At 45.8% G+C, this 27,314-nt stretch overlaps 7 protein-coding genes across 7 annotated transcripts; 5 read left to right on the top strand and 2 right to left on the bottom strand.

The window, feature by feature from the left end:
- Positions 1-613, bottom strand: T310_0811 (uncharacterized protein; the record flags this gene model as incomplete). The annotated part of the gene is made up of 3 exons (XM_013476329.1): positions 1-209; positions 260-366; positions 444-613. Coding segments are annotated over 3 exons (486 nt in total), but the record flags the coding sequence as incomplete, so codon positions are not given.
- A 1,588-nt stretch (positions 614-2,201) lies between these two features.
- Positions 2,202-2,657, top strand: T310_0810 (uncharacterized protein; the record flags this gene model as incomplete). Its single annotated transcript, XM_013476328.1, has 2 exons — positions 2,202-2,223; positions 2,275-2,657. 2 exons carry the CDS (start codon positions 2,202-2,204, stop codon positions 2,655-2,657), a joined length of 405 nt encoding a protein of 134 aa, XP_013331782.1.
- Positions 2,658-3,257: 600 nt separating this feature from the next.
- Positions 3,258-4,309, top strand: T310_0809 (Uncharacterized protein; the record flags this gene model as incomplete). The annotated part of the gene is made up of 3 exons (XM_013476327.1): positions 3,258-3,492; positions 3,734-4,026; positions 4,115-4,309. The coding sequence occupies 3 exons, from the start codon at positions 3,258-3,260 to the stop codon at positions 4,307-4,309; spliced, it is 723 nt and encodes a 240-aa protein (XP_013331781.1).
- Positions 4,310-4,726: 417 nt separating this feature from the next.
- T310_0808 (uncharacterized protein) lies at positions 4,727-5,824 on the top strand (the record flags this gene model as incomplete). Its single annotated transcript, XM_013476326.1, has 1 exon — positions 4,727-5,824. One exon carries the CDS (start codon positions 4,727-4,729, stop codon positions 5,822-5,824), a length of 1,098 nt encoding a protein of 365 aa, XP_013331780.1.
- A 2,117-nt stretch (positions 5,825-7,941) lies between these two features.
- Positions 7,942-12,511, top strand: T310_0807 (uncharacterized protein; the record flags this gene model as incomplete). Its single annotated transcript, XM_013476325.1, has 12 exons — positions 7,942-8,029; positions 8,300-9,011; positions 9,062-9,620; positions 9,729-9,777; positions 9,810-9,922; positions 9,988-10,007; positions 10,317-10,350; positions 10,635-10,769; positions 10,956-11,414; positions 11,473-11,680; positions 11,743-12,206; positions 12,263-12,511. The coding sequence occupies 12 exons, from the start codon at positions 7,942-7,944 to the stop codon at positions 12,509-12,511; spliced, it is 3,090 nt and encodes a 1,029-aa protein (XP_013331779.1).
- Positions 12,512-13,815: 1,304 nt separating this feature from the next.
- T310_0806 (uncharacterized protein) lies at positions 13,816-16,443 on the bottom strand (the record flags this gene model as incomplete). Its single annotated transcript, XM_013476324.1, has 9 exons — positions 13,816-14,353; positions 14,449-14,562; positions 14,951-15,101; positions 15,164-15,195; positions 15,329-15,502; positions 15,557-15,660; positions 15,710-15,958; positions 16,009-16,246; positions 16,373-16,443. The coding sequence occupies 9 exons, from the start codon at positions 16,441-16,443 to the stop codon at positions 13,816-13,818; spliced, it is 1,671 nt and encodes a 556-aa protein (XP_013331778.1).
- Positions 16,444-24,296: 7,853 nt separating this feature from the next.
- On the top strand, positions 24,297-25,292 carry T310_0805 (GPR/FUN34 family protein; the record flags this gene model as incomplete). The annotated part of the gene is made up of 3 exons (XM_013476323.1): positions 24,297-24,703; positions 24,766-24,922; positions 24,972-25,292. The coding sequence occupies 3 exons, from the start codon at positions 24,297-24,299 to the stop codon at positions 25,290-25,292; spliced, it is 885 nt and encodes a 294-aa protein (XP_013331777.1).
- Positions 25,293-27,314: the final 2,022 nt, after the last annotated feature.

Genomic DNA, 27,314 nt, shown 5'->3' with positions numbered 1-27,314 from the left:
GTAATCGGCGAAGCCGACGACTTGCTGCTCGCCGAGAGATTGGGTGTCGACACGGTACTCACCACGTAGAGACAAGTTCCTTACAGCAAGACTATGCTGATGGACTTTGAGGGGGTCAAAGAGGACAAGGTCAATGTATGTCCTACACAATGCCTCGGTAGAGCCTGCTCTCCAGAAACCTGCATCTCTCATCTCGCATAAGACCGTTTCTAATCTGAAGTCAGCAAGGCTGCCCATTATTAGGTTACTAAGAACATACCGATCTCCGGTGAAGGAGTGATGTCAGCGATATCTGGAAATGGCCACCAATACTTGCCATTGCCCCTCCGGTAGTCAAGACCAAACATGTCTACAACATCGTCTAGACTTTTGATGTCGGACGCTGGTATTGATATCTGGTAATCTGTCAGCGTAATAGCAAAGTTGGCCATTCCATAGCTTACTGGTCTCGGTTTTTTTTGGAGAGTTTGACGATCTCCTTCAGTCTCTTGAATGCTTCTTGAAATTGGTGGGGATCAGGGTTATCGCCAAGTTCTTGGATAATCTGGATTGTCGCATTACTAAGTGCCTCCTTTCTCCTCGCCGATAGAGTGACAGGAGCTGAAGATGCCATGATGTGAGACAATGACAAAAGGTTTTCGCTCGTTTTCACACATTTCGACTGACGTCCCTAGCGTCCTCACGGTGGCTTCTGGCAAGCCCCGAGGATAAACACGACGAGGAGACAGGTGAAGTTGAAGAGACTGAAACACGAGTATTGTATGCAGTCGTCGACGGTGAGGTGGGATGGAGAGAGCTTTGTGTGAGGATGGTGAGGAAAGTTAGGAGACAATTTCAGATTGTATAGAAGGAAATGGGGAGGAACGTGCCACCTAGGCAGCTAATTACCTTTTCTGGAAGGCACACCTCCCCTCTAGTATGACTGGCCACCTACCTACCGAGCAAAAATCTACGAGCACCCGGACGACTGCCCTTCTCGTTTTAGCAGGTGAGCGTCGCCGCCCTGAGCTCGCGCGACCTGGGTGAGGGGCGGGCGATGGGGGTGATCGTCGCACGACGGTCGCGCGACTAAGGTGATTAGTCTGCTCACTTTCAGCACCTAGTTTCACCTTCCCCACCTAACAGTAAATGTATCGTTCTAATTGGTGTTCAACAATAACATCTTACTCTTCTTTCTATTGGCCAACAGACCATTAAGTTGCTGCTTTTACCTAGCTATTTTAAGGTTATATCATCATCAAGACCGGGATCCAATGACCACTCCGTACTCCGTAGCTTACCTCTAGGATGCTATGCTGCTAGAACATGCAGATTTGGCCGATGGTCTAATTAGAGAGTAGTTTTGTTACAATTCACTGCAGAGGTGAATAGCCCACCTAAATCTTGCTTGAACAAAGATGTGGCTGAGGGACCTGCATAGCATGGACATCAGATAATATCTTGGAGGTTACAGTTTATGCACTGAGCTTAAGAGCGCTACGCTGTTTCAACTTCGTATTCATTCTTTGCTCCGTCTTCTCTAGTCAGAAGCGACAGCGGTTAGACATTCATTCTTTAGCCACTGTCTTTCGTTGTCTATATTATTTCATTACATGGCACCCCCAGCGTTGTCAAAGAAAATTAATTTAATCATAGATCAAACATTTATCGACCAAGTATGCACCAGGAGTTTTTCCGGGAATGTCCATGGTGAAACCTCAGATGTATTCATAATAACATAATCAGGTACACATGATTTTGCCGTCTCTATGGTCCGCTGTCTAGGGAATTGAACATCAGACGGGTCATAACTAAAATGTGAGTCTCAAACTTACCAGAACACCAACGAAATAATCCATCAACTCATCTTGTTCTTCTATCCATTGTTGCTGTCGCGGTGTAAAGGAATCATCCGAGAATGTCTGAGCGCGGTCGAAATCAATCCAAAGAACTCTTTCCGAATTTTCCAATTGAAAAAGACGTCACATAAGAACGTGTTAAGCCTCCTGGAATTTTTCCACGACTCGGATAAGGTTACTCTGGTGTACGAGTACGAACATTCAGCTGTTGCCCTGGCCAGATTATCTAATACTCCAAATGTGGTATTCAGCGAAGGGGACATCGCTACCGTGTGCCGGGAAGTCCTCAATGGTCTTCATTACATCCATTCAGAGCTGAAAATCATCCACGGGTCCCTAAATTGCATCAATGTTCTCCTGACCATGACGGCAGAGATCAAGATTGGTGAGCAGTTGAACATCAAGGACTGAGACATAGTTGACTGACTACCTTTAGCAAATATAGGAGATAGCATGCTGAGTGGGAAAACATTAAGAGACCATCAATATGACATCAAAGCAGTGGGAGATATTGCAAGTGAACTCAGCGATCCTTCGGCAAGGCCAGGAGGTTATGGCTCACTTCATAGAGTGCCCGAGAAGGCCACGCACATGACGCGTCAATTTATTGAGATGACTACCAAGGCAACAATCCAAGAGCTGTTGAAGGTAAGGATTGATCTGCGACAAATTTGGGACAAGAATGCTAATTTAATATTCATTCACAAAATAAAAGCACGATTTTATGATGGCAGCCACGCCTTCTGGCTCTTGGAGCCTAACACCTCATATTCTGAAAGCTCTTCCGTTTGGTGCCAAATTTTGGGATTACGTTGGTGAATTTTCTGCGTAGACCAGTCTTCAGAGGTGCCAAAATGTTAGCTGATTCATAAACTTTCCCACCCAGATCAAGAGAAGTATAAGACTGAACTGTTTATAAAGAAATATAGTCCGGGCATCAGCCTGAAGAGACTGCAGTCCAAATAGACTTACTAGTCTAGAAAGACTCGGTCGTCTGAAGAGACTGAGCAGTCTGAAGAGACTCAGTAGTCTCAACAGACTCAGCAGTCCAAAGAGACCCATAGTCTGGAGAGACTCGGCAGTCCAAAGAGACCTGTAGTCTGGAAAGACTCAGTAGTCTCGAGAGACTCAGCATTCTGAAGAGACCTAAAGTCCAGAGAGACTCAGTAGTCTGAACAGACTCAGTAGACTGAAAAGACCGAGCAGTCCGAAAAGACTCGGCAGTCTGAACAGATCTATAGTCTGGAGAGACTCGGAAGTCTCAAAGGACCTATAGCCTGGAAAGGCTCGGTAGTCTGAACAGACTCGCCATCAGACAGGAATGGCTCGCAGCAAAAATGGATCGCAACGAAACTTGCCGCGGTATAAGTTTGTCCTGCCTCACAGTTGGAATTGACAGTCTGACATCAAGCTCGCAAAATGGAATCCTCCCCCTTCAATGCACTTGGCCACAGGACAGACCAAATTATTCAAGAAAGATTACGTTTTTATCGAGGTTGTGCAAAAGTGGAATTGCGCCACTTAGCATTTGAAAGTAACGGTGTGTTGGGCTCTCGGCCATTAGATAGGAGCAACATGGAAAGATTAGTCAATATTTTCAACATCGAAGGGTGTTCTCATTTCGAACCAGAGCACCGCGTGGCTGTGATCATCAGTAAGGATACTTGAATAGAAGTCGTTTACGTTCCAATACGACACAAGAAGCTCTTCTTGATGTTGTCAATCCGCCCATGCTGGTTTTTGAAGACAATACCCGACTACTGTGTCCCTATGGCAAACATCGTCTCAAAGCCGCAGAGGAGTACGGGGAGGGTTGGTGGCTGGTGGAATTATATCTAGATGGTAACGCTACTTTTGAGGGAGACCTGCGTAGTACATGCTAACTGAGCTGAAAGCTCTGCCTCCTGAGGCGTTGACCCAACTGAGAGAGGAATCTTCAAGTGCGCGGAATTTCAAAGATGGTGAAATATATCGGATCTACCGGCAGTATGAGCTTCTTAACGATACCGCACAAGCAAGAAAGTGGTGGGCAAAGTTTGAATCCGATGATCGAAGGAAGGACTTTCGACGACTGCTCAGTAACAGCCTCCTTCGCGAGGGATTTGACCGGTTGCTGCCCTACATTGGTATCTGGAACCCATTAAAGTCGACCCAAGTTGAACGAATTTTGGGAATGCGATGCCATGAGGTATGTCTACGCTGCCCACTCAAAGTTCTTTCCTTGACACTGACCGACGACTTAGGAGGTCTATCACTATTTAGGCAACATTCACCAGATTTGGTCGACTCTCTTCTCTAAGGAAAAGGCGTCCTACGTCGATCCCACTTCTATACGGCTCTTGGAGGGCCTTATGCCACAGTATTCATGCAGCGACGGACACGAATTATGGAGCTCATGGAATCTGGACGGCTCTTTGCTCTCGTTCCCGGGGGAGAAGAAAGGAAAGCGCTTTTGGATCGATTGCTTGTGATCCCTGGAAGAATACTCTCACTCAACATGCTTATACATGACACACTGTATCTGGAGCGGCCCGCAAGGGCATTTCGCAGCCTCCTTCCAAAAAGTTCAAGGGATCGCTGAAGCATGCCATACTAAGACAGCATCAACCCCTTGGAACCCATGGACAGTGTAAAATACAGATTTCGAAACATGAATTCAGAACTATGCCGGTTTTTGGGAGCTCTTTCTCGCTCGCTATGATGCAACTGTGGCTGTTCGCTCTAAGACATTTCGTTTTGCCGCACATGGAACGGAAATCCGAACAAGAGCCAGCAGACTGGCCAATAGAGCCTCGGTCTCTAAGCAAGATGGCAATCTTGGCTGACAGATTGGTTTTACTTCGAATAAAATCAAGGAGCTTCGACAGACAGATTTTGATGGAGCAACTATGGAGCAGTTTCTGCGGGCCATCTGCAGAGAAGAGCTTTATATGGTCGAAGATGACAAGATCAGGTTAATGGCACTGGAATTCAAGGAATCCTTGCGGAATCTGTCTAGGCGCCAAGAAAAGCCACGAGGCACGCCAATGTTTTCCACGCATGATCCTGATAAAATGGCCCATCGCAGATACAATAGCCCCCGGGTGGACGAATATGAGAGGGATAGAACGTACCTCTTTGTCGAGCATATATGCAGTCCGAGTCAGTCCCCGGGACAGTACCCGACTTCCTTTGCCGTCACCAGAGAAATCTTCTTTTCGTTTTTCGGTCGAGAACCCCCCTACGCAATACTATCTCAAGGGAATGCTCCTGTGCCACCTAATCCCGCTCAAACAAAAGGTACGGACAGTCAAGAGGCCAATGAAAGCGCAGCTAGTCCGCAACATACAGCAACAGGCAATACTCTGGTCCAGGACAACCAAAGAGGTGAGGAAACAGCGACGCACTCAGTCGGGAATATGTCGGTTCACGATGAGTTACCGGAGCTTGTAGTATCAGAACCCGTTGATCTCGAACCTCATTCTCCAGGTACTCCTGATCGTGTGATGGACGGGGTTGAGATTGATCCGCCACTGGCGCATGGGTTCGAGGATCACACGTGCAAGGCCCCATTGGAGAAAAGAGCAGAGATATCTCTTCATCGAAGTGCAACCCAGGTCCTTGATATGTGGCGTGACTCTGATAGCAGAGACCTCATTGTGCTTTATATGTTTGAGTCCCGGGGATATATCAAGTTTCTTGCTCAGGGTGGGTTAAACTTACGGCTGACCTTGAATGATCTTGCGCGAGATCACTATTTTCTTACTATCAACGGGGATGAGGTGGAGGCACCAGAGAATGTATATGAAGATGCTTTAGAAAAGCGACTTGTCTTGGTTGGCAGAAGAAGGCTTGCCCAAAGACATGGAATTAGAAACGGATATGGACAAATCTCGTTAAGTGAGTTGCGAAGATACTTGTCCGCATATGCTGTCCAGACAGGAAAGAGAAAACTTGAAGATGACAATAGTTCCCAGAGTCGGGAAAAGCGCCATATTTCTGGTTGAGAATCTTATGATGTTATAGTTTGTATTTCAGCAACGGCTGTTCAACTGCAGTCTTTGTCTTTCTGGCCAGGCGTCCGATTGTCTTCATAATGCCGCGAGATCCTAATATATCAGGCATCAAGAGGAAAGGAACAATAACCTACAGCTCCGTCGAAATAATCGAGCGAGCCTAAGCCCAAGACCACAAGATCCATCCTTAATGGCAAAGCATAGCAGTCGCCTCCAAAGCAGCTCGCAATTAGAACCGGCTCGCAGTCAAAACCGGCTCGCATCCAGACCGGAATGCAATTCTCCGAATTTTAAAGCGATTCAGTTCCTCCCTCTTGTTGCAGATACCTCAAAAAAAAGTTCTACTGGCAATAGGAAGACCCAGCACCAATTGAAACAAACATGACACACGCTCAGGATACTGCAGATCATACAGCAGAAACCCCGAACCTTGAGCAGTTCATTCAAAATGAGCTACGCAATGCATACCCTGTAATACAAAAGCGAGACACGGAAAAATCAGAGCCACAGCAATCCGAGGGCCAAGACATAATCTCCAGGATGTCCTTCAGACGTGCATCAACTAATTCGGACGCGACGTGACCTCTTTTGGGAAGATGCGGGAGACTTTCTTAGACACAGATTTTCGATTGGAGATATGGCCATATCGAGCCTGCCAGCTGAAGGCGAGATAGTTACCGATGAGAAGATACGAACTGCCATTCGGTTACGACTTGTGTGGATTCTTCAATATGAACAATTCCTACGTACGATGGCAGTGGTCCGGGAAGAACGATTCGATGGAAAATATCGAACCAGACACGATATCGTGACGAGACACGAGCATTTGATAGGATTCTCCGAGCAGCGTATACCGACTGGGACCAATTAGACCCTTCCACTCGCGCGAGGCGGAAATATTTATACAAAAGAGAAAAGAGCCGCAGGCAAAAATGGCTTTTTATGGCAAAGAAGTTATCGTTTGGATGTATTATACTTGTGACGGCTCAAACAAGTGAAATCAGTTCATTTGGCAGCTATCTAACGAAGATCCGAAGCTGGAGAAGAAAAGAGAAGAAGGAAGCTATCAAGGCGTAGTAGGTGAGGGAAGATATCGAGAAATTCTGCCGGCACAACCCCACACCGCCTTCAACACCGTCTACGTCATCTGACTCCGCGACTCTGGCTCTGCCTGGCACCGCGACAATACTGGACGGGCAGCGATTGGCAAACGCAATGTTCGTCTACTTGATCCTTGAGGTGGTATGTTCAAGGCTGATATGTCCTTACATAGAAACCGAAATAGTTGGAGAGGAATCACGACCTGGGATGTTATCAATCATATTCCTGAGTGCTATCCCAAAGCGATTGAGATTTTCCAGATTCTTGATCCGATCGTGAGAAGTCTTCTGAAACGTGAAAGCATGTCGCCTCAGATAAACTTACAAGGAGTCGCTGACCGTGTCGACGAGTACATCGGCAAATTACCGGGGGCAAATTCTAGGCTATCAGCTGAATGAGATTGCGCACATAATGGCGGTTATTGCAGCGAAGAAAACAGTCGAGCTGATGACATCACGAGCTGTAGAGATTTTCCACTATTAAATGTTACGAATGCGGTTTCAATGATGTAGTTCTGGCATGGCTGCCATCTTTTTTTCCCCCTGGATTTATGAAATGTTGAATTTTTCATTGGCTAGGCTGTTGGTCCTCCGAAAGAAGAAGATGCTGTCAGGGACCTCGCCCTGACTGGACACATGATTCTACTAAAATCTAGATTCTATCTGGATTCTATCCTAGGCACATAATATTTACCAAAAGGGATTTAGTATATTTTCGACTTGTCTATCTCCTGACATCAGTGTGCCTTCGCTTCTCCCTCCTTTCCTTCCTTGTGCAAGGATTCTTGTACATAGCCATTCGTTCCTATCGAATGAAGTTGCCTTACAATCAAATCTCCTGGACAATGTAGCAGTCGTTGGTGCTGACGTTTGGCTTTTTGCTCTCTCCCTAGGTTAACCCCATATCCGTAATTTGGTGTCAGTCCATTAGTAAATCAAGAATGCCGCGCTAATTTCGAGGATGGATGTTGGAGCCGACGTAGTGCACTGCGAAGATTGCATAAAGCAATGCATATTTTACTCGATATATCACTTGATTGTGTTCTGCGTTCCGATTTTGCTGCCGCGATCCAGTTTACTGCTGCGATCCGATTTGGTGCGCCTCTCAGGACTGAATATAGGTAGCGTCTCTAGTCGTCTCCTACATCCTTTGTTCCTACGTCTCTCGTCATTTCATTTATTTTATATACTAGACTCGCAGACTTTTTTTTTCTTTTTAAAAAAAATGAAATTCGAAGGACTGGAAGATTTCCTATTTCCGCGCAAAGTGTCTCTAGACACTATACCGCTGGAAATTTATCAGATAATCTTGGAAGAGGTAAATATTCTGTCCTGTGTTGGAACCATAGATCTCTAACTTCAATAGATATCGAATCCACAGGACCTGAGGAATCTCTGTTGCGTTTCCTGGAGTCTTTACAGGTCTACAGTTGCCAAACTGTAGAAACCATCACCATCTATCTTAGCGACTCGTCCTTGCGATTCGACGTGGAGAAGATCTTGCAGTCCAAGGCGAGGACACAACATCTTCAAAATTTAAAGCATCTCCGTATCACTTATCCTCGACTCCCTCATGGCTCAATGACACGCGTGCGTTGTTCAGGAGGAGATATCTCGATTATCTCTAACACCGGTCGGTGGATTAGCAGTAGTGCGATTGCAGCAAGTTTGGCCCCTCTGCTAAACCAGTTGATAGACAACAGTTTGAGAAAGTTAAGGTACGAATGTCGGTCGTCATTCCTCCTAGCAGGACTGACTCCTTCTCTTAGCTGGGAATTGGCCACTTGTCTGCCGCTGGAGATTTTAGAATACTTCTCCACTAGACAGACGGAGATTTATTCTCTTACTTTCGTCAGTCGAGACAACTACTGCGCTGGTCAATCTAAACAGCATCATGAAGCTGTTCGGCGACTTCAGAAGCTCCAAGAAATCTCCTGTCTGTGTCATAGAAGAACAGATATTGAGCTTCTCCAGACGTGCCTAGAGGTCAATGCCCACCATCTGTCGACACTAGCCGTTTCTTTTTTCTGGAGCTTTGACCTAAAAAGCTCCTGCCTAGATGGGGTAGTCGGAATGAGGTATATCAGGGAGACTCTTTTGCTCTGAGCAGAAAACTGATTGAAAATAGACTCCCAGCACTCCGCGATCTTCGTCTCAGGCGTGCCCCACTACCAACAACATTGAAGACTTCGCAAACATGCATCTTCAGCAACTTACACACACTAATGCTGCAAGAATGTGAAGATACTTCCTCATTTTTGGAAATTTTGGCAGATTCTGGGCAGAAAATCCAGTTACGGGCCCTGGAATTGACATTTCCAGACCTCTTGGAACCCGGTGCGGTGCAAGGCATTGTTAAGCTTCTCAACGCCTTTCAAGGCCTTCAAGAGCTGTTTTACCTTGCTGTTGACGTTGAGAACTTTTCTGATAGTATTGCCAGTGGCATTCTCCATCACCAATCCTCCCTACGCCGATTAGTATATCATGAAAGACAGACCCTATTTCTTGACAACAATTATTTTGACTCGTATAAGGGTGAAGCCGATTACAGCCACGAACTGGATCTTAGATCCTTGAATATAAACCCTGATCAGGATGTTGCTTCCTTTGAAAGGGCTGAATTGCGCCAACTACTAAGCAAGTGCCATCTTGAATGTCTTGGACTGTGTGAGCGGCCCGAAGTTTTGGTAAGACTTTCCTGTCTGATGTCATTCATATATACGAAAACTTGCCAGTACAGTGCAGCTGACAGCAGTTAATACAGAGATGCAGGCGCGGTACTCTAGAAACTCCAGATGAACGTAAAGAAGAAACTGGGTCTGATTGTCACACTGGGCGTTGGTTGTATGTAGGAGATCCAACCTTCCACATAACAGGTTCTATTATTGCAAAATTGCTAATGACATCGTTGTGGTCTACAGTGCCTGCGTCGTCACCATTTACAAGCGCACACGCCTGCCACACCTCGCCGACCAGTCTGATTTTACCTGTAAGGCTCTTTTATACCTGAATTGTTCTGCTACTTAAGACCATCTTGACCAAACTATGTTATAGGCAGTAGTTATCTGGACCAGGTGAGTATTTAACCATCCTGCAAGTAGAGAAAGTTGCAGTTGCCATGATTCAAACAACTGACACCACCCTATTTTTTAGGTATCTGTGTTCCCTGTAGATTGTAGGCTTTCCTGGACTATATCCTATGGTTATACATGTGAATGCATCAGCAGTAAAGGACCTAATTTAACAGGTCTAAAGCGTTCATCCTAAATTACTGTATAAGGAAGGTTCCATTGGACAAAATAGGCCCAGAGAACTGCTGTCTGAGCCGATTATCAAAGACTTGCCACTAGGTGACAAATTTTCCTTTTTCTTACTATTTATAGATGGTCTATCTTCCATGCTTCTGTTGCAATCATTGTAAGAATACTGTTTGTAGGCCCTGTCAGATGCTAGAGAAGGAAAGACAGAACTTAGGTTGATTACACACCTAATGTCTTGATTCAGCCACAGGACCAGACCAGGTTTCTTTCTTTTTGGGAGGGATGTTAAGAATCCTACCTATAGGTTGCAGGGCTTTCAAATAATGAGGCCCGTTTCTTTGTTCAATAATACATGGACAGCACAGGTTGACCAGTGTGATGAGAATGTTGGTTCAAGCCATTCTTTGTTCCATAAATACTGTCTTCTTTACTTTCGTACAGAGTAATTCTAGAGACATACTCGAGTTCATGTTGTTTCTTACTCTTAGAAGACAAAGAAAGCCCTTTAAGCAGGCTCTCTGTCTCATGTGTAGCTCTCCCCAGGCTTGGAAGCTTTCTATCTGTATATACAGACCAGTAAGATAAATAAAAGGAAAGTGAGACAAGAGCAGTATGATTATAAGATATATAACCTCGCCCATCTAGTACTTCCCATAGGATCTGCAAAGGAATGCCAATGGTATAGATCCCTCTTTTCCATCAGTTGCAGAACAATTCCCCAGGCATATATTAATCATATTGGCATCTTTACCAAGGTTCTAGATCCCTCATAGTGACAACAAAGAGACGATGACATCTGTCATTGGTGATGCAAAAACTCTCTTCTTTTCACCTTTTGCATTACGTCCTCGTGAGAATGGCCAGCAGTCGAGTCATGAGCCAGGGGCTCTGTCACCTACCCCTATTAAGCGCCAAAGCACTTTCAAGTCCATGCAAAAACCAATTCCTTATGCCCCTACTTTTAGCACAAAGACCAAACCTGCATCTGAACCCTCAGACAAACTAATAAAGACTGACAGGGCCGCTCTTCTTGATCATAACCAGTACAAACAAGCAAGGCCCAAGACCAAAGAACTTTTGCAGGTGTACAACATGGATCCTCAGCAGGATGCCATTGATCATATCCTTGAAGGAGTTGAATCAATTCAGAACCTGACAAGTGATACTGTGGAGGCGCTACGGAATATGATTGTTGGAAAGATGGTAATTGACAAATTCAAGGTATGTGACAAATAATCTCAGGTTAAGGAAATATTTCAGACTAAATAGAACTCCAAAGGTTAAATTTGAGGAATTTACAATCTGGAGCAACAAGAATGACCTGGGCGGCATCGAATATGACTCCTACCTTGAAAGCATCATTATTGAAGCACGACAAGGACCTGTGCATGGAGAGACAGTTAATGTCATAAGCAACTGGTTTAGAGAGGTAGTGGGCAAGGTTCAAGAGGAAGATAGTGTGAATCTGAAGACCTATCAGAACAAAAGTAAGCAGCAGATGCTGGTATAACATAATCAATCTAACCTAGTTACTAACATGTTCAACTAGCCTTCTGTCTTACTAGTGGCAAATATCGAGGCAGTTTTAAGGCGCCTGACAGTTCTATTGTGGAGAAGGGATCCCTTCGTCCTTTGATAGCTCTTGAGGTTGCTTTCTCATCCACCAGAAAAGATCTGCTCGAAGATGCAAAGGCCTGGTTATATGGAACCAACAACATCACTGAGCTAGTCGTTGCAATTGATATTAAGGAGCAAAGTGGTGAAAACAACAGCAAAGAAGAAGACTCATTTTGGGGCTTATCAGACCCAGAGATTCTTCAACATTTTGAGACTGATGATGCCCTCGCTGCCCATATCGTCAGGTGGGATCAGGATCATGGAAACTGTTCACTCGTGGGAACCTTTACAGCTGAGATGTGGTTCTGTACCAGAGAAACATGCCATCCAGACTCAATACAACTCCCCCCCTCTTTATGGACTTATGTATTCTCCCTCAGCAAACCTCTTCAAAAGGTAAGCTTATCAAAACCTTCTATGGCACTGGATCCCTTAGCGAAAATTTTCATCAGAAATTTTGCAAACTCGAAGACAAGCTACCACTAGAAGCACTGGAGCGTCAATTGAGGGATTCTCTTGAATATTATCGAGAAGACAGAGCCTCAGTTCAGGCATACAACAAACGTAAGGCTTTGGAGGAGGCAGAGGAGAGAAGAAAGCAAAGAGAAGACCAGAAGAGAAAACAACAGGACCATCAAGAACTTCCTCAAACATCGCGAGCTCAACGAGCGGGAAAACGGCAGAAGAGATATGAAGAATGAGATTTGGTCCCCAAAATGGACAGAGAGGGTAAAACAAGGAAGTGGTTAGCGTTTCTCTAAGGTTGAACCACCAAAAAAAAAGATTTTGGTCAGTGTAGCATTTAAAATGTTTGGAGATTGTGATTAGTTGGAACTGGTATTCAGTCAACACATGCTCTTCACTTATTAACCACAGAAATTCTATGGGAAATTGTTGTTTTTCTTTTCTTTTTCTTACCTTCACCCCATCGGCTGCTCATTGCTTTAAGAAAATATGCCTACAATGTCCCTTTTTTGTGGTAAAGACATTAACGCCATACTTTCTGTTCTGTGCTACCTGCAATGAACTAGTTAGAAACATTTTCAGTCTATTTTAAAACCACTAAACCATAGACAGTAATACTGTCAAATCTTGTTATCCCAAATTTGAAGTTTTTCCAGCCTGTAAGTGGCTACTGGTGTGTGCTCAATAAATCCTCTAGCTTCTTTAGACACATTCTTTGGGTTACGGAGGTGCTGCCGGTGATCTTCTAGAATCATATGTGGCTCGTTGAGCTGGACTACTAGGAGCCCAATGGACTTCATATCTTGTCTTGAAAGTAACCTTGAGCCAAACATCTCTCAACAGAATCAGGGGGACCAACAGCGGCATTATAGACACTGAAAAAGAGGCAAGAGTATCAAAGGCAACCATGGACTTGTGGCAGTCAAAGATGAAAGGAAGCAGTTTCTAAGGATAGAATTGTTAATTTACTGAATTTACCTGGATGCATTTGCTCAGAGGCTAAGAAATACATCACAAGACCAAACAAACCAGAATGAATTTGCTTACTTATACTAATGCAAATACTTCATTTGATGATGTATAATGTCCATAAGCCTATGTAGCCACATCCACCTCCTTCCTCCAATCAAAAAAGATTAAACGTCCAATCAGAAAAGATTAAACGATCTTGCATGGCCTAAGTCCTAACTCTTTAATCTGCAGTTAGCAGGAATGAAACATAAAAGTCATGGCTCACATTAAGATGTCAGTTGACAATCTCTATTATTGGGTTATCATTCATTAAGCATAGATCAATAAGTCCATCCAGTGCTGAAGGAGTTGTAGACTGGGAGGATGTAAGGCTAGGAGGGCCATGACTATTGTTGTCGTTGATATTAACATACTGATTCTCTGACGGCGTCCAGTTAGCAAGACGAGGGCTCCACTGTATTTTGATGTTTTCAACACAGGAGTCGTCCTGCTTCTCTTTGCTTGGATGTTGCCACTCAATGATGCAGAGCCCTTTATCTTGACTAAGATCTCTTGTTCATGTTCTTTTCTATCCTTTTGGTCGCCTTCTTTCCGCCTCCCTTATGTCGATTTTGCCAGGCTGTCTCTTATTTCTGGTTTTGTTCAGCTCTGCGTCGACCTCTGAATCTGTGTCTTCAACTTTAAACATGGGTCTGTTGGTCTTATTCCAAATAGCATTGTGTAGGCCATGTATGTCACTAAGATGATAATACAGGGCCATTTTACCCAGGTCTTGCTGATTACACATTGGATGTCGGCACCGCTGTGGCCAATGTGCATCCATCAGATGATCACTTTCTATATGATCCTTTAACTCATTACTGCGCGTCCAGGGTTTCATGCGCCTGGAAGGTAATTTGGTGCTATCTCCCAGGCAGAAAAGGCAGTACCCTGGTCGGATGAGGGTATGGCAGTAGGTGATGATCTCACACTGTTGGGAGCTGATGGACTCAAGATGTCCTTTGCAATGCTCTTCCCACTTGTCTTTAGTAACAAACTGGACATATTTATAGCAGTACTCTAGGTCCTGTGGCCGGCATCCAAGAGCAAGTGACAATTCTTGCTGTCTGCAAGAATGAGTATGGTTGTTTTGTTGCGGTCAAGGGAGTCTAAAGTCATTGATGAGTGTTTGTCATAAGCCTAAGCACATGAGTTGACTCACATTTGTAATGAGAAATTGCAGCCTCTTGCAGGACATATACCACCCAATGGCTCTTCCCCAGGACGATACACGACATCATAGTCCCATGTATATAAGTAAACAAGTCCTTGACCGCTGAGAGCATTTCAGAATGAGCGAGAATTTTATCCAAGGGTATCATCTGAGCCAGTCGCTGGCGTTCTGGCAGGACCAGGAAGATACCACAGATGATATCTTTCCGTATGATATCATCTGGCACGGACTTTCCACGAGATAGGATTTTTCCTTCTAATCGCTTCTGAACCCAGTTGTTCTGATAATCTTTAAGTGCCTGCATGTGGAGACGGTGCTTCTGCATTTATATCCTTTTCTTGGTCATGGAAACCTCAAAAGGATCTGCCTTCTCTAGGGTCAATTTCTGTAGCTGCTGCTCAAGATCAAGAAGGACTGGGTCATGTAGAACAATATCCTGCCTTTCTGCTGGAAGATGCGTTGGATACCCTTTCTTGCGATATTTGCCAACCCCTTGGAGATATTTGATATGGTCCTGATGCATCTGTTCTTTAAGGCATCCATGCTACTCAGAGCTGAAGTGTTTGCAATATAGCTGCATCCATAGACATGAGGATCAGTTTGGTTCAGCAGCTGGCCTCTTTCGGCTTCAGTGGCGATCTCTGAACAGGGTTCAGTCTCAGTCTCGCATATGGCCATACGCAACATTTGCATAACCACTTACTATCAATTTTATTTGCAAGACCGCGCTGTAAACTATGGATTGTAATAATCTTATAGTATCCAGCATTGCAGACTATTGCTCTGAAAAGTCGACAGAATGTCTCACAAGTTAAAGCATGTCTTGAAACACCACCGGCTCTGGTGACCATCCAAAGAACTGGTTCACCTTGAACACATGGCTTCCACAGCAGCCAAATGGGCTCGTCCATCAGGTTCCATGTTGTCCAGCGCCTCAATATTATCTAAGCTGAAAAGCGTGTTGTCTGCAAATGCTAGCATCAGTAGATAGGGGACTGGATTGAAGCGAAGCTTCCCGTGTTCTCTCATTACCACACGGAACCTAGAAAAGGCCAGTCAGGATGTTGGCTTGGGGGCAAGAAAGAGCATGTCTTACACTGTATTTTTGGGGTCATGATTGTTTTTCACCCATTTTTGACTAAGACAGAAGAAAATTTCCTTTTCGCCATCAGGCCTGCAATATAGATATAATTCAATGTCCTAAAGCCATTCAGAGACATGTCCAATAACATAGGATAATAATCCATACCTCATATCGCAGTCCCTGATAATCTGCTTTTGACATATCTGGAATAAAGGCCCCAATTCTTGCTCCGGAGTAGCAGTATATTAGGATAGCAAAGGTCATTTGAATCCTGTGTCGCTTATGAATGAAAACTGGGTCATCATCAGTCCACATGGAAAAAATGATATTGGTTAAGTCACAATATGTAAACATGTGCTTGGTGCGTTTCTTGTTCTCAATAATATCCTCCTTAATGAGGGTCTTCCTAATCCACTTATTGTTATCAGAATATAGCATGAAACACCTCAACTATAACAACCTACATAGTAAACATCTTCTGCGTCCTTCTTGTCAAAAGTGGTCTTTGTAACATGAGTGAACCTGGCAAAAAATCGTTCAGCAAAGTTCAACACAGAAGACACGGTTTGCCGGATAGAGAGCATTCCTTGGGTGGAGAATATATAATAGCGAATGAAGTCCTTAATAGTGGCCAAGTCTGGTGCAGGTTGCCCTTCACAAAGACAATCTTTTTTATTCATATCACTATCCTGTGATGCCCATCTTCAACATAATTAGTTACCATCATAAAAGACAGTGGATCACAGTATGTATACATCTTGTAATCTTCCAAAACCCTGTTCTGAAGTTGGATTGAGTCCTCCAAATATTTGTTTTCTGCTCTCACACTGTCCTTGTGCGCCTCTCTCATAGCCATTTGCTTTGGCATGAGCAAGCCTATCCACCTTTGTCTTCGGCATTTTGGAAAACTTCAACCACTGATCCTGTGGCAGAAAAAAAGGAAGTAAAGAGAAGAAAAAAAATGAGAAGAAAAGCAAAGGAACTCTATAGAGATAGGCATAGAATACAGAAAGATTTCTGCAGGATCATTAACAAGTACAGAAGGGGAGGAAAGGGAGAGGAAACGAAAGGCTGGAAAGAACAGAGGAGAAACAGGGTCGCAGGACACAATTTTTCCCATTGTCCTTTTCTCTGGGGCCAGCAGGGGATGGCACACTGCCACCTTCATTATCCAATCTCTTCTCTGCATAGTTCCTGAGTTGGATGTTGCTAAACAGCCGGCGCAAGTATAAGGGAAGGACAGGTGAAGATGGGGTGAGTATAAATGAGCTCAGGTGAGCAAATCACCTTAACTGGGTGATTAAATCTGATCACCTGACTCACCCAGCTCACCCGCTTAAAGCGGCGATGTCTGAATGAGGAAGGAAAGAGCTGCTCGCAGATTTTTATATGATATTTTGACCTACCTAGGTAATCTCACTGATCTTGCTCAAAAGAATTAATCAGTTCAACGCCAGACAAATTCTACCAATAGCAGGTATGAGTGGTACAGTAAAATTACCATATAAAGTGTCCTTAATCGCGTGTAACATAAGAGAAATCGGGGATCCTAACAGGGTTGCCGTCAGAAACGCTCGTGACGAGTTTTAAGATTCAGGCTATAGTTGCTTCTGCTTCTTAAGCTCAACCTTCAACTGCCCAGTGAGGTTTTCCCTGGCCATTTCCCATCCAGGATCTCGCGCACCTCTTTAGTCATGGGACTATCGCAAGTATTTTACGATGACGTTCAGCGCTAAACACCATATTTATCTCGTCAAGTCCTCGTCGATATCGTCCGTCTCTGACAGCTTCCGCAACATGATCGGGCAGCTGGAGCCCCATTGCCTCAAGCTTGCTATTGACTTGAAATATGAATTCATCTTGCGCATTCCATACCTCTTTCCCCGCTTCGTCCAAAGCGTGGTGCAGATCCTTACACGCACCTTCAATCTCGTCCGCGGGAGGGCGTGGATTGTCGTACGATGCAGCGGCAACAGAGATAGCGATGTATGATATTAAATAGTGGCTCCCACTTCATCGTAAGCCGATGACACACAAGGTCAATTGCTGGGGTGTTGTCACGATTACTGGCTGTCCGTCTGGACTGACTTTCATGCTCTGAGGAAGAATGCCTAGTGTCTGCAGCTACCCTCTCTGGACGTAGCTGTAATCGATGGTCGCGATATAGATCAGGACTCATACTTATCCTCACATCCTGTGGCTCATACGCAATGTCATTGGGCTCAACCCAGCGAATTGCCAGATGACACGATTTGCTGAGTGCCGTTAGCCTATTAACCCATCTCAGTATTCATGACAGCTCATCAGTGGTTATATTGCCGGCTATAAGTATTTCGTCCCTGAGGCTTGAAGCAGCGCAAGCACTTATCGCGGGAGAATCCCTACGGTGTGCACATCACGAATGAGACTTTGACGCCTTTCCATTCCTTGACATGCAGAGTCCAGTTGCTCGGTCGAGCTTTATACTCTCACCCCAGTCCCATACCTCAGATGACTCTTCACTACTTGAAGTAGACCAGGTAGGCTTCTTGACTTGAATTTTATGAAGTAGAATGTTCATTCGCAGAATGATATATCTGCCTAAAGCGAGTCACAAACTCCAAGCTGAATTGTACTGTACGAACTGAAGAATCGTTCCAGATAGCACGACAGCTTCCATTTCCTTGGAGTACGTGATGGCCCGACCAAATAAGGTCAGCAATATATAAGCTATTTTTGATTATTGGTCTAGAATATCACTTCGTAAAGAAAAGTTAAAAAAAAGGAGGGAAGAAAAGAAAAAGACAAGGAGGGGTATCTTTAAGCGCTGTTGAAAAGAGGCGAGACGATGCTGACTGGCGCAGCATCGTTGAGAATTGAAGGTGACTAGGCTCACTCATGCATTTGTACTTCACGTTTGACTACTCCGTATCAGTGTTAGTTTGCCACAGATGGCTACATAGACCCCCTCTAGTTCATAGCTTTATTTGAATCTTATGTGAAATCAGTGCACTTGGATGGGTAGTCAATGCAAAAGAGAGCTAGATCATCTCGCCAAAAATTTAAAAAAAAAAAGAAAAAGAAAGAAAAACCAGGTTATAAGTGTACCAATGATCTGATTAATATAATACTAGATCTACATCTCCAGCACCCTCTCGAGATTTATTACTGAAATTAGTCACGTGACTGGTAGTGATGCCGTCACCTTCAGGTATCCTTCCCACTTTTTTCTTCTATCGTTTACCCGGAAAAAACTTTCAATAAAATCCGGTATGGTGTAGCGGTTTAGCATGGCTGTCTTTCACACAGCAGACCCGGGTTCGACTCCCGGTACCGGAACATCTTTTTTATTTAAACTTTTTCTAAATTTATTTTTTTGTCCCTTTTATCAAACATTTGCATTCGAAAATTTTTTGTTCAACAACGATTTATTCGGCATTGTCACGGTATCTCAGTGGTGATGCTAGTAGCTATACCGTATTGGGCCTAATAGCGCCTCTCCATGTATTTACCTAGTTCACGATCTTCAATACAATATTCTAGCATTCGCCACGGTCTTTCCTACCAGGCATGGAGATACGGAGTATTCCCGCACTACTTACTCCGAACTTGCGGGTCATTATCAGGAATGGGGAAGTTGAGATTAACTCGAGATTTAACAGGCAGTTTAAGCGCTGTGGTTAATGATATCCAATCAAAAAAAAAGGCATATTATCTCCGTTCATCCGTCTAAGTTAGGATCTACTGTATCAGTCTGTATCCACACGGTATCTAGGTATCTCTAACATAGTACTCCGTCCTGAATCCAGCTAAGAAAAAAAGATTAATTCCTTCGTACCGATATTTTATTTCCCTTTCTCCACTGCGGAATAGCATGTAATCTTATAGAAGAGAGGTGAAAAAAAGGATTCTGTGGGTCAAGATCCGAAGAACGTACCTAGGTACGGAGTATTACTCCGTACTTCGTATAGAGGACCCAGTTGTTTAAGGTAAAAAAAAAGCATCACCGCAAAAACAAGATTTCCGCTCCGCCGGACCGAATGCAACAGTAATGAGGCCCATCAATCAGTGATGTTGGGGGTTGTTTTTGTCGTGTTTGCTGCTAGAGCTGGACGAAGGGAAGTTGAAGGCCAGGTACCGAGGTAAAGGTGAGTGAGTGAACAGTCCGGATTAGGTAGTGGTGGTGCCTTGGTAAATGGTCAAGTCGGTACTTCGTTCGGTACCTTAGGTAAGTAACTCAATAATGGATAGTCTTGAGTATATGCCCACAGACACGTTCACTGAGGTATGTAGTAGCATGTACTGTACAGCCAGCTCTGTGCTATCTCTTTCTCGCTCGCTACCGGCAACACGGAACCTCCGTTGCTTCGCCCGATAGATTCATGATAAGGTTAGATAAAGGGAGCAACAGCTATCTACCTAGGTAGGTACGTAGTATCTATCTACCTAAAGCAGACATGAAACAGACGCTCTATAATTTTATTCTAGAGCTTGTCTTATTTATATAACTCTGTTAATATCTTTCTCTTTTCTATCGCTGTGGCACTATCTGCCCGCATTTAGCCGGAATGAATAATACCCCAAATCTACCCTGGTACATTCCTAAGCGAGATGCCGGTAGAATAATACCCAAGTAGGTAGCTCCTATTCATAATAAAAATCTGGGGATTTTATCCGGCGATCGTCTATTGGATTCATCCTTGCAGCTGCCAGCAAGCATGCGAAAACCGCTGGTGTCAGCGCCAGCTAGCCTTGACTATTACTGCACGCTGCCCAGAGCGGCAGGCCAGCCGGCCGCCTGCATTGAAATTCGAACTAGGTATCTAGGCGTTAGAGTATATGCGGTAATCAGTCAGCGCTTCCATTGTAGCTCATCCTCTGCGTCTGGATAGAGGACGAGGTCCGCCGCTGGTCTTGCGCTCGCCCCTGCATTCAGTTCTCCTTCCATCTTTTATGAATACTTAGAACCGTTTAACTTGGCCAGATACTAGGTAGTGGACGAGAAAGCCCTCCAATCCAGCCCTAATCCACAGCCAGGCTCCAATCATACCTAAGAACCAGGGAAAGCCATGCGCTAAACCCAACTGGGACAACAGGTCATCGATCCAATTCTTTGTTATCACTCATCCTCTCCTATTCCTGAGGTCGTTTTATTGCAAATCGATCTGGGTGGTCAGTAGTCAGCATGTCATTATGTTGCACCCTCTGTGGCTTACTGGGTTTGCTTTCTAGACAGAAGGCCAAAGAAACTGCTAAATGGCCTAAAGACCATGTGGGAATCATTGCAGGTCTCCAGAAGATATACAATAAGCTTGAGGAAGACAATACCTGCTATTATTATTTGGAAACACAGTTTTACTTTTTTAGACCTCCTAAGTGTTAAAGTTGAGCTACTGAACTTTAAGGCAGATGGGGATTATAATATGCTATTGCAACCAATCTTCTTCCTGCCTAGGTATGCTATGCGATAAGCTGCTTGCTTAAGAAGCTAACATGCTGGAGAGAACAGCCGCGTAGCTTCAGGATGGTGCTCGGTGGCATTGGATTGCTTTTTTTTTCGCTGGTGAATGAGATTGGATCTATCTGGAAGCGAGAGCCATCTTGATCAGCCATAATGACTTCCATGTACGAATAATATCTGGTTGATCGATAGCTAAGGTAGCAGTATTCAGAATTGCAATTTAATTGGAACACGAAAAAAGGGAGAATGGAAATTGAAAATGATTGACTTCTGCGGAATGCTGGCATCTTATAGCTAGGTCGAAGCTCATAGTCATAATTGTTATTATTATTATAAAAGGGCTGCAAGTGGCATCAATGGCTAGAGAAGGACTGGCTACTCTGTGGCTCTTCTATAAGGTAGTAAGCAAGAGGGAATAGACTAAAGAGCTTACCCTGACAATTGGGAATATAAACTTAAGGGGTCCAGGTCAGAAAGCATCTCTAATATTAAGATACAGTGGCCATGGAATTCGCGATATCGACACGCCATGCAGCATCAAAGCACCATCTGAAGCAGGCACGCTAGACCAGGAACAGAAATTCAGCAGCACATGATTGTTAAAAAATTCTACCGGAATACTCCTTACTCTCTGTACAGAGTTTTGAGTTTGTAACTAGCTGCGGCCTGGCGCACGCCACACCACGCCATTCTGCGCCAGTCAGCGCTTATTAATTAGGTAAAATATTATCAACCATCACGGCTCAGCTGCAAGAATGACAGTATGAAAGTGGTCTAGTTGCTTGGCAGCTAATAAATGGATAATACTCCGTTTAATGCCCGTCAAATAATAAGGACGGGTTCATTTATTAGGGAGCAGGGCTGATAGATATTAATACGAGGTCTGTTCCCCTGGTCTCCCTGTTTCAAGGAGACGCGCTTTAAGTTTGTAGAATCACCGGGAGCAAAAAGGAATGTCTTGTTGAAATTTTCTCGTACTGATAGATAGTTCAGTCCCTTTAGGCATTTAGGGGAGTGTTGCTACTACGGAGTATGTGCAGTACAGAGTATATGTGTGTACCTATACAGGTAGGGAGAGTACCCAGAACTCTTCACGGAGGAAAAAAGGTACTCTGCATAAGGAACCAAACGGCCGTGTAACGTTTCACAGAAATCTGCCTGATCCCGGCCTAGCAGATCTGGATGCTCGGAAGCCGGTGCTGGTTGCACGGCGGAGAGCGTGCCGCTGTTCCGCGTACTCCGTACGACGGAGGACCAACAGTGTGGAGGGACAGATTACAACGCACGTAGGAGTACGGGGTACTCTGAGTTGGCAACCGTCTGGAGTACGGTGTACAGGTACACGCGGCCTGCTACGAGTTCTGTGTCACTACAAGTAGGGTGTACTACAGCATACGATGCGAGTCATGTCCCTCTACAGAAGCCGTTGGCTGCCTCAGGCGGCGACTCGGACACGGGACGGCGCTAACTGCCATAGGAAGCTCCTGTCATCCGACCCGCGGGTCAGCTCAACCTCAGCGGCTTGCCGTGGCTGCAATTATTAATACCGGCTGCTGCTTCTGCGACATTGCCATGGGCATCGGCCTCGGTCGACCAGGCTCGCCACCAATGCAATCCCCGCACGCGAGGCCTGCCAGGGTTCCCGGTTCCCTGCTCCAGGGATGTTGGCGTCATCGCTGACCTCCCACCGGGCAGACGGAGTACGGATAAAATACCGGCAGCTCTTGGCCTGATAGTCTCGAGTCTATCTGCGATAGTGTCAGCCTTAGTCGCAGCAGCATTCTCCTCGAATATGGATCTGCATGGGACCACTGGGAAATCGGAATGCATGCCATCTGGGCTGGGGTCCTGATTGGATTCCTCGCACAGACGTGGACCATGCCTAAGTGGGCTGCGAGAATGAAGGGGTCAACACGAAGCCAGAAGCTGGGCCTTTGTGGCAAGGATGTCTCTCAGTGACCAATACTGGCGACTCGGTCGTGGACTCGGGGCACAAACACAGGAAATACTCCGTGCAGACCGCCAGAGGAGAGGTAATGTGGGGAGCATGTTTCTAATCAGTTAGCCTTCTCTTCTGCAGTTGCAACATGCGTCGATCGGCGACCACTGGAGTTTATTCAGGCTGTGTGCGGGTCTGCCCACTGCGTAATTAGCCGGTTCTCGAGGGTCTCGTCTGTGCAACGGCATAGTGTGCAGCTTGTGCAAAGTGAACTCCCTAGCACTTATACAGCCAGCCAACGCCGGTGTTGTTGGTGCTCTGATGACTGCGAACCGTTGCTCTGGACGCGGTGTAGCAGGATCACTAAGCTTTTCGGCTTGACCCATGCGCTGTTCCCGGCCTAGGCGAGACCGACCTTTGGCAGAGGCGATCGTGGATCGTTGCGCTGCTGCGTTGGTGCGTGGCGACGCTGGCCGTGATTCGCCCATGTCGCTGGCTACCCCAGATATCCACTCCAGAGCTCGTCAGTAGCCTCACTCGCGTACTGCGAGGACTTCTGCGTAGATCAGTTGGGAAGCCAGCCGGTGACTCCATCGCATCCAGCCATTCCAGTCACGACTCACCAGTGCCGCTCCGCTTCTTGCCCCAGAGAGCGCTGTCAAACTTCCATTCATCCCGGCCAATCTGGGAGACGTTCCCCTCCTCCTGCTGGGGCTCTCCAGGATTCGCGCTGGTGATCTCCAGATTTTCTGCCGCTCAGCTGATTCGATTGCTTCCATTCCAGCGTCTTCCCCGCGAACGTGCTGCCCTTTTTCTGCAAGCGCTGGGCAGGATCTGTCGTTTCTTGTAGTCATCGCAGTAGTCGTCTGTCGTATATTACTGTCGACAACCCCCCCGGTCGTCAGTCACCATCTCCAGTCAGTCAGTCAGCCAGCCAGCCAGCACGGTGCATAATTAACCTGCCTGCTCCCCTGGCACATTAATTATTCACCCCACTCCCGAGTCACTGCTGCCGTCGACCTCGACCGTTGCTCCGTCCCCATCAGGTAAGCTCCCGCCAGGGTGTGTTTCTACTTGCTCCCCTTTCCGGGATTATTGCCAGAGTCTTTTGTTTGGCCTTCGTGCCGCTGGCTGTGCCTCCTGCTTCCCCTGGCTTTGTTTGCTGCGGCCTGTGTCTGTGTTCCTTCCCAACACGGTTGAAGCTTCCTTCGTCGCCCACTTTTTTTTTCTGGCCTCTTCCATCCTTCCGTCCCTTCAACTTTTTTTTTCCCCCTTCACCACTCGTCTCAGAAGCTGCACTCTCCAGCGCTGGCTCTGATCTCAAGCTCATTTCAACAGACCCCTAAGAGAAGAAACCAGTCACTTCCGTCACCATGTCTGCTACTGAGCCGACGGTCAACGACAACGCGTTGGAGAAGGAGACCACCAACGCTGCGGCCACCGACGCGACCAACGGTCCTCGTGCCCACCCTCAGATGTCCCATGAGGAAGAGCAGGTCGCTCGCGCGGCCGCTCGCTTTGGCTATGGTCCTCTGGCCCACGTCAACACCGCCGAAAACCGTCTCCCTGCCTTCGGTGGTGAATTCCAGCCTGGTCTGTACCGTCCCGTGTCGGAACGCAAGTTCGCCAACCCGGCTCCCCTTGGCCTCAGCGCTTTCGCGTTGACCACTTTCGTCCTGGGTTGTATCAACATGGGTACGCGTAACATCAAGGAGCCCAGCCTCGTCATCGGTCCCGCCTTCGGATATGGTGGTCTGGTGCAGCTTCTTGCGGGCATGTGGTATGTATTCCTATCTTATCCCCGAATCGCGCAACGGTTTCCTGACATGGCCGGTGTGATAGGGAAATGGCGGTTGGTAACACTTTTGGTGCCACTGCTCTGTCCTCGTATGGCGGCTTCTGGATTGCCGTCGGCATTATCCTCACTCCCGGTGGATTCAACATCGCGCAGTCGCTCTCTGAAGAGGAGTTCCTCAACTCTTTCGGCCTGTTCCTGATGGTAAGCATATCGGAGAATTCGGAGGAGCTTCTCGCTAACTTGACTCCAGGGCTGGTTTATTTTCACCTTCGTGCTCCTGCTGTGCACCCTGAAGTCCACCGTGGCGTTCTTCTCGCTTTTCTTCTCGCTGGATCTGGCCTTCCTGCTGCTGGGAATCAGCTACCTCCGGCATGACGGTGCTGCTCCCAACGCCCCGGTCATGAAGGCGGGTGGCTTCTTTGCTCTGCTGGCTGCCTTCCTCGCGTGGTACAATGCCCTGGCCGGTATTGCGGATACCAGCAACAGCTTCTTCATTATCCCGGTTGCTCACTTCCCGTGGTCCGAGAAGGGCCGTGAGCGCCGTACCAAGACGGAACGTGAGACGGCCTAAATGTGCCATTGCAAACCTGGTGTCACCTGTTCTGACGGTCACAATGTTTTGATGCGTGTGGCCAATAATAAGAATAATGGTGGTAACTATGGTAACTCTGCCGTGGTCTTTGTCAGCTCATAATCAGATACCCTTTCGTGACGCCGCAATGCATGATGAACATGCGAGTGGGCGGCATACCCATGGTTTGTTAGTGTACTTAATTTTTATTCGGTCATATGTGGCCCATTTAATTGAATCAACTCCGTTCATTACCTTAGAATATTCATCCGGTAGATATTTCAGCCGGTAGATATCTTATCCGTAGACGAGACGACACATCTGCCAACAGCACTGTCAGCCTCGACCAGTCAGGATCAGACGAAGGATTTAAGATCACCTACAAGTAGGCCCTTCCATCATGTCGCTGAAATCTGTATGCCATGGGCAAGCTGAATAAAATGGACGATAGAGGGAGTAATCGCAGCACGACGTAGAAATAGATGAAGAGATGAAGAAGAACCACAACAACAATGGAAGAATAATAGGTAGGAAGTATAGAAAGAAGACAGACCGGAAAACTCCGTAGGAAGAACCCCAGGGCAGGCAAGGCAAGAAATATGGATCAGGGACCACTCGACTATTTTATACGGAGTACTCCGTAATATAATACTCCATGTCGTCAAATTCCCGCCACAATGGTTCATAAAAACGAGACCCTTGATTCGACTTGATCTGTTCTCCACCTCGCTAACTATATACTCCGTACTCCCTTGGGCGGCGGCCTTACTTAGATATATGATGTACAGTAGTAGTACGTGACCTGAACGGAGGACCCTATGGGCCTATTTACTTATCACCACCGAGTTATTTCCGACCTAGTACCTACATATACCTAGGTACCTATCTACTGCATAGTAGCGTTCCTAACAGTGCCCACTTATGTACCTAGGTACTAACTTTGCATGCATGCAGCATGTAAGTAAGCACCTTTGACTCGGCGTGTTCCGTACTTACGGAATATCGCTACGATCCTGGAGGAGGGTTCCTGATCGGCCCGAACGCCCGTGTCCGTGCCCATCCATCCCGGTCCCGAGAAATGTTACTTGCTTGGGTACTACTTCCCGGCCGAGTGGTAAATTACGGGCACCTAAGGTACATACCTACTCTAAATTCGTGAGATACTCGCCATTATCCATGAAGCATTAAGCATGTAAGTAAGTAAGTATAGAATTAAACAGACGCAATGGCAGCACGCTGTATGAAAAATAAAATAAAATATTGTCAATTAAGTGTTAAGTTGGTAGTTGCTTACTTACGTCACGGCCTTACAGTACCGTACATACAGTACCCGAGAAATCCCCGTCGTGCAGATCACGAGGTCGATCTTTTACCGGGACGAGTAGTACTATTGCTCCTCTAGCTGCTTATCCATTGGGCTATGTAGTATTACTCTTTTTGGTTTTGTTATATGGGTTCTCGTTCTGTCTGGTTCTGTCTTCGAAGAATAGATATACCTAGGTACTCATACTACTACTAATTCTTGGGGAATAATAATGGGCATAAGTATACTCGCTCAGAGGGATGAAATAGGTGATCAAAGGGAATAAATAATGAATCAGAATTCAAACAGATTATTAATTATTTCCTTTTAAAAAGCTACATGTACCTGGTATGTAACTATTTATCTATTCCGTTAGTCCGTACTACTTGCCCGAGCTTGACCCGTCTCACCACAGCTCAAACGAAATCCGTACATATATACGGAGTACATATCGTCTAGATATCCGATGAGAAGAAAAGGAATCCGAGATCAGAAAAGGAATGCGAGATAGACAGAGATAGATTTTGTCAGCACTTCCTTGCCCAAGAGTCTCTTGCCTTTCCATATGTTGTAGCGAGGAAATGCCGTATTCATTCTGTAGGGAAGATACTTGACAAGAGCTACAATCGAGGATTCGAGGGTGCTCCAGAATGCATATGTACATGTACATATATGGACGATCCATACACGTGATCATCATACACCAATGGACCATCTTT

The sequence above is a fragment of the Rasamsonia emersonii genome (genome assembly GCF_000968595.1).
Source record: "Rasamsonia emersonii CBS 393.64 chromosome Unknown ctg1118621759964, whole genome shotgun sequence".
Classification (NCBI taxonomy): domain Eukaryota; kingdom Fungi; phylum Ascomycota; class Eurotiomycetes; order Eurotiales; family Trichocomaceae; genus Rasamsonia; species Rasamsonia emersonii.
Note: the sequence above shows the minus strand (reverse complement) of the source record. Positions and strands in the feature narration are given on the sequence as shown.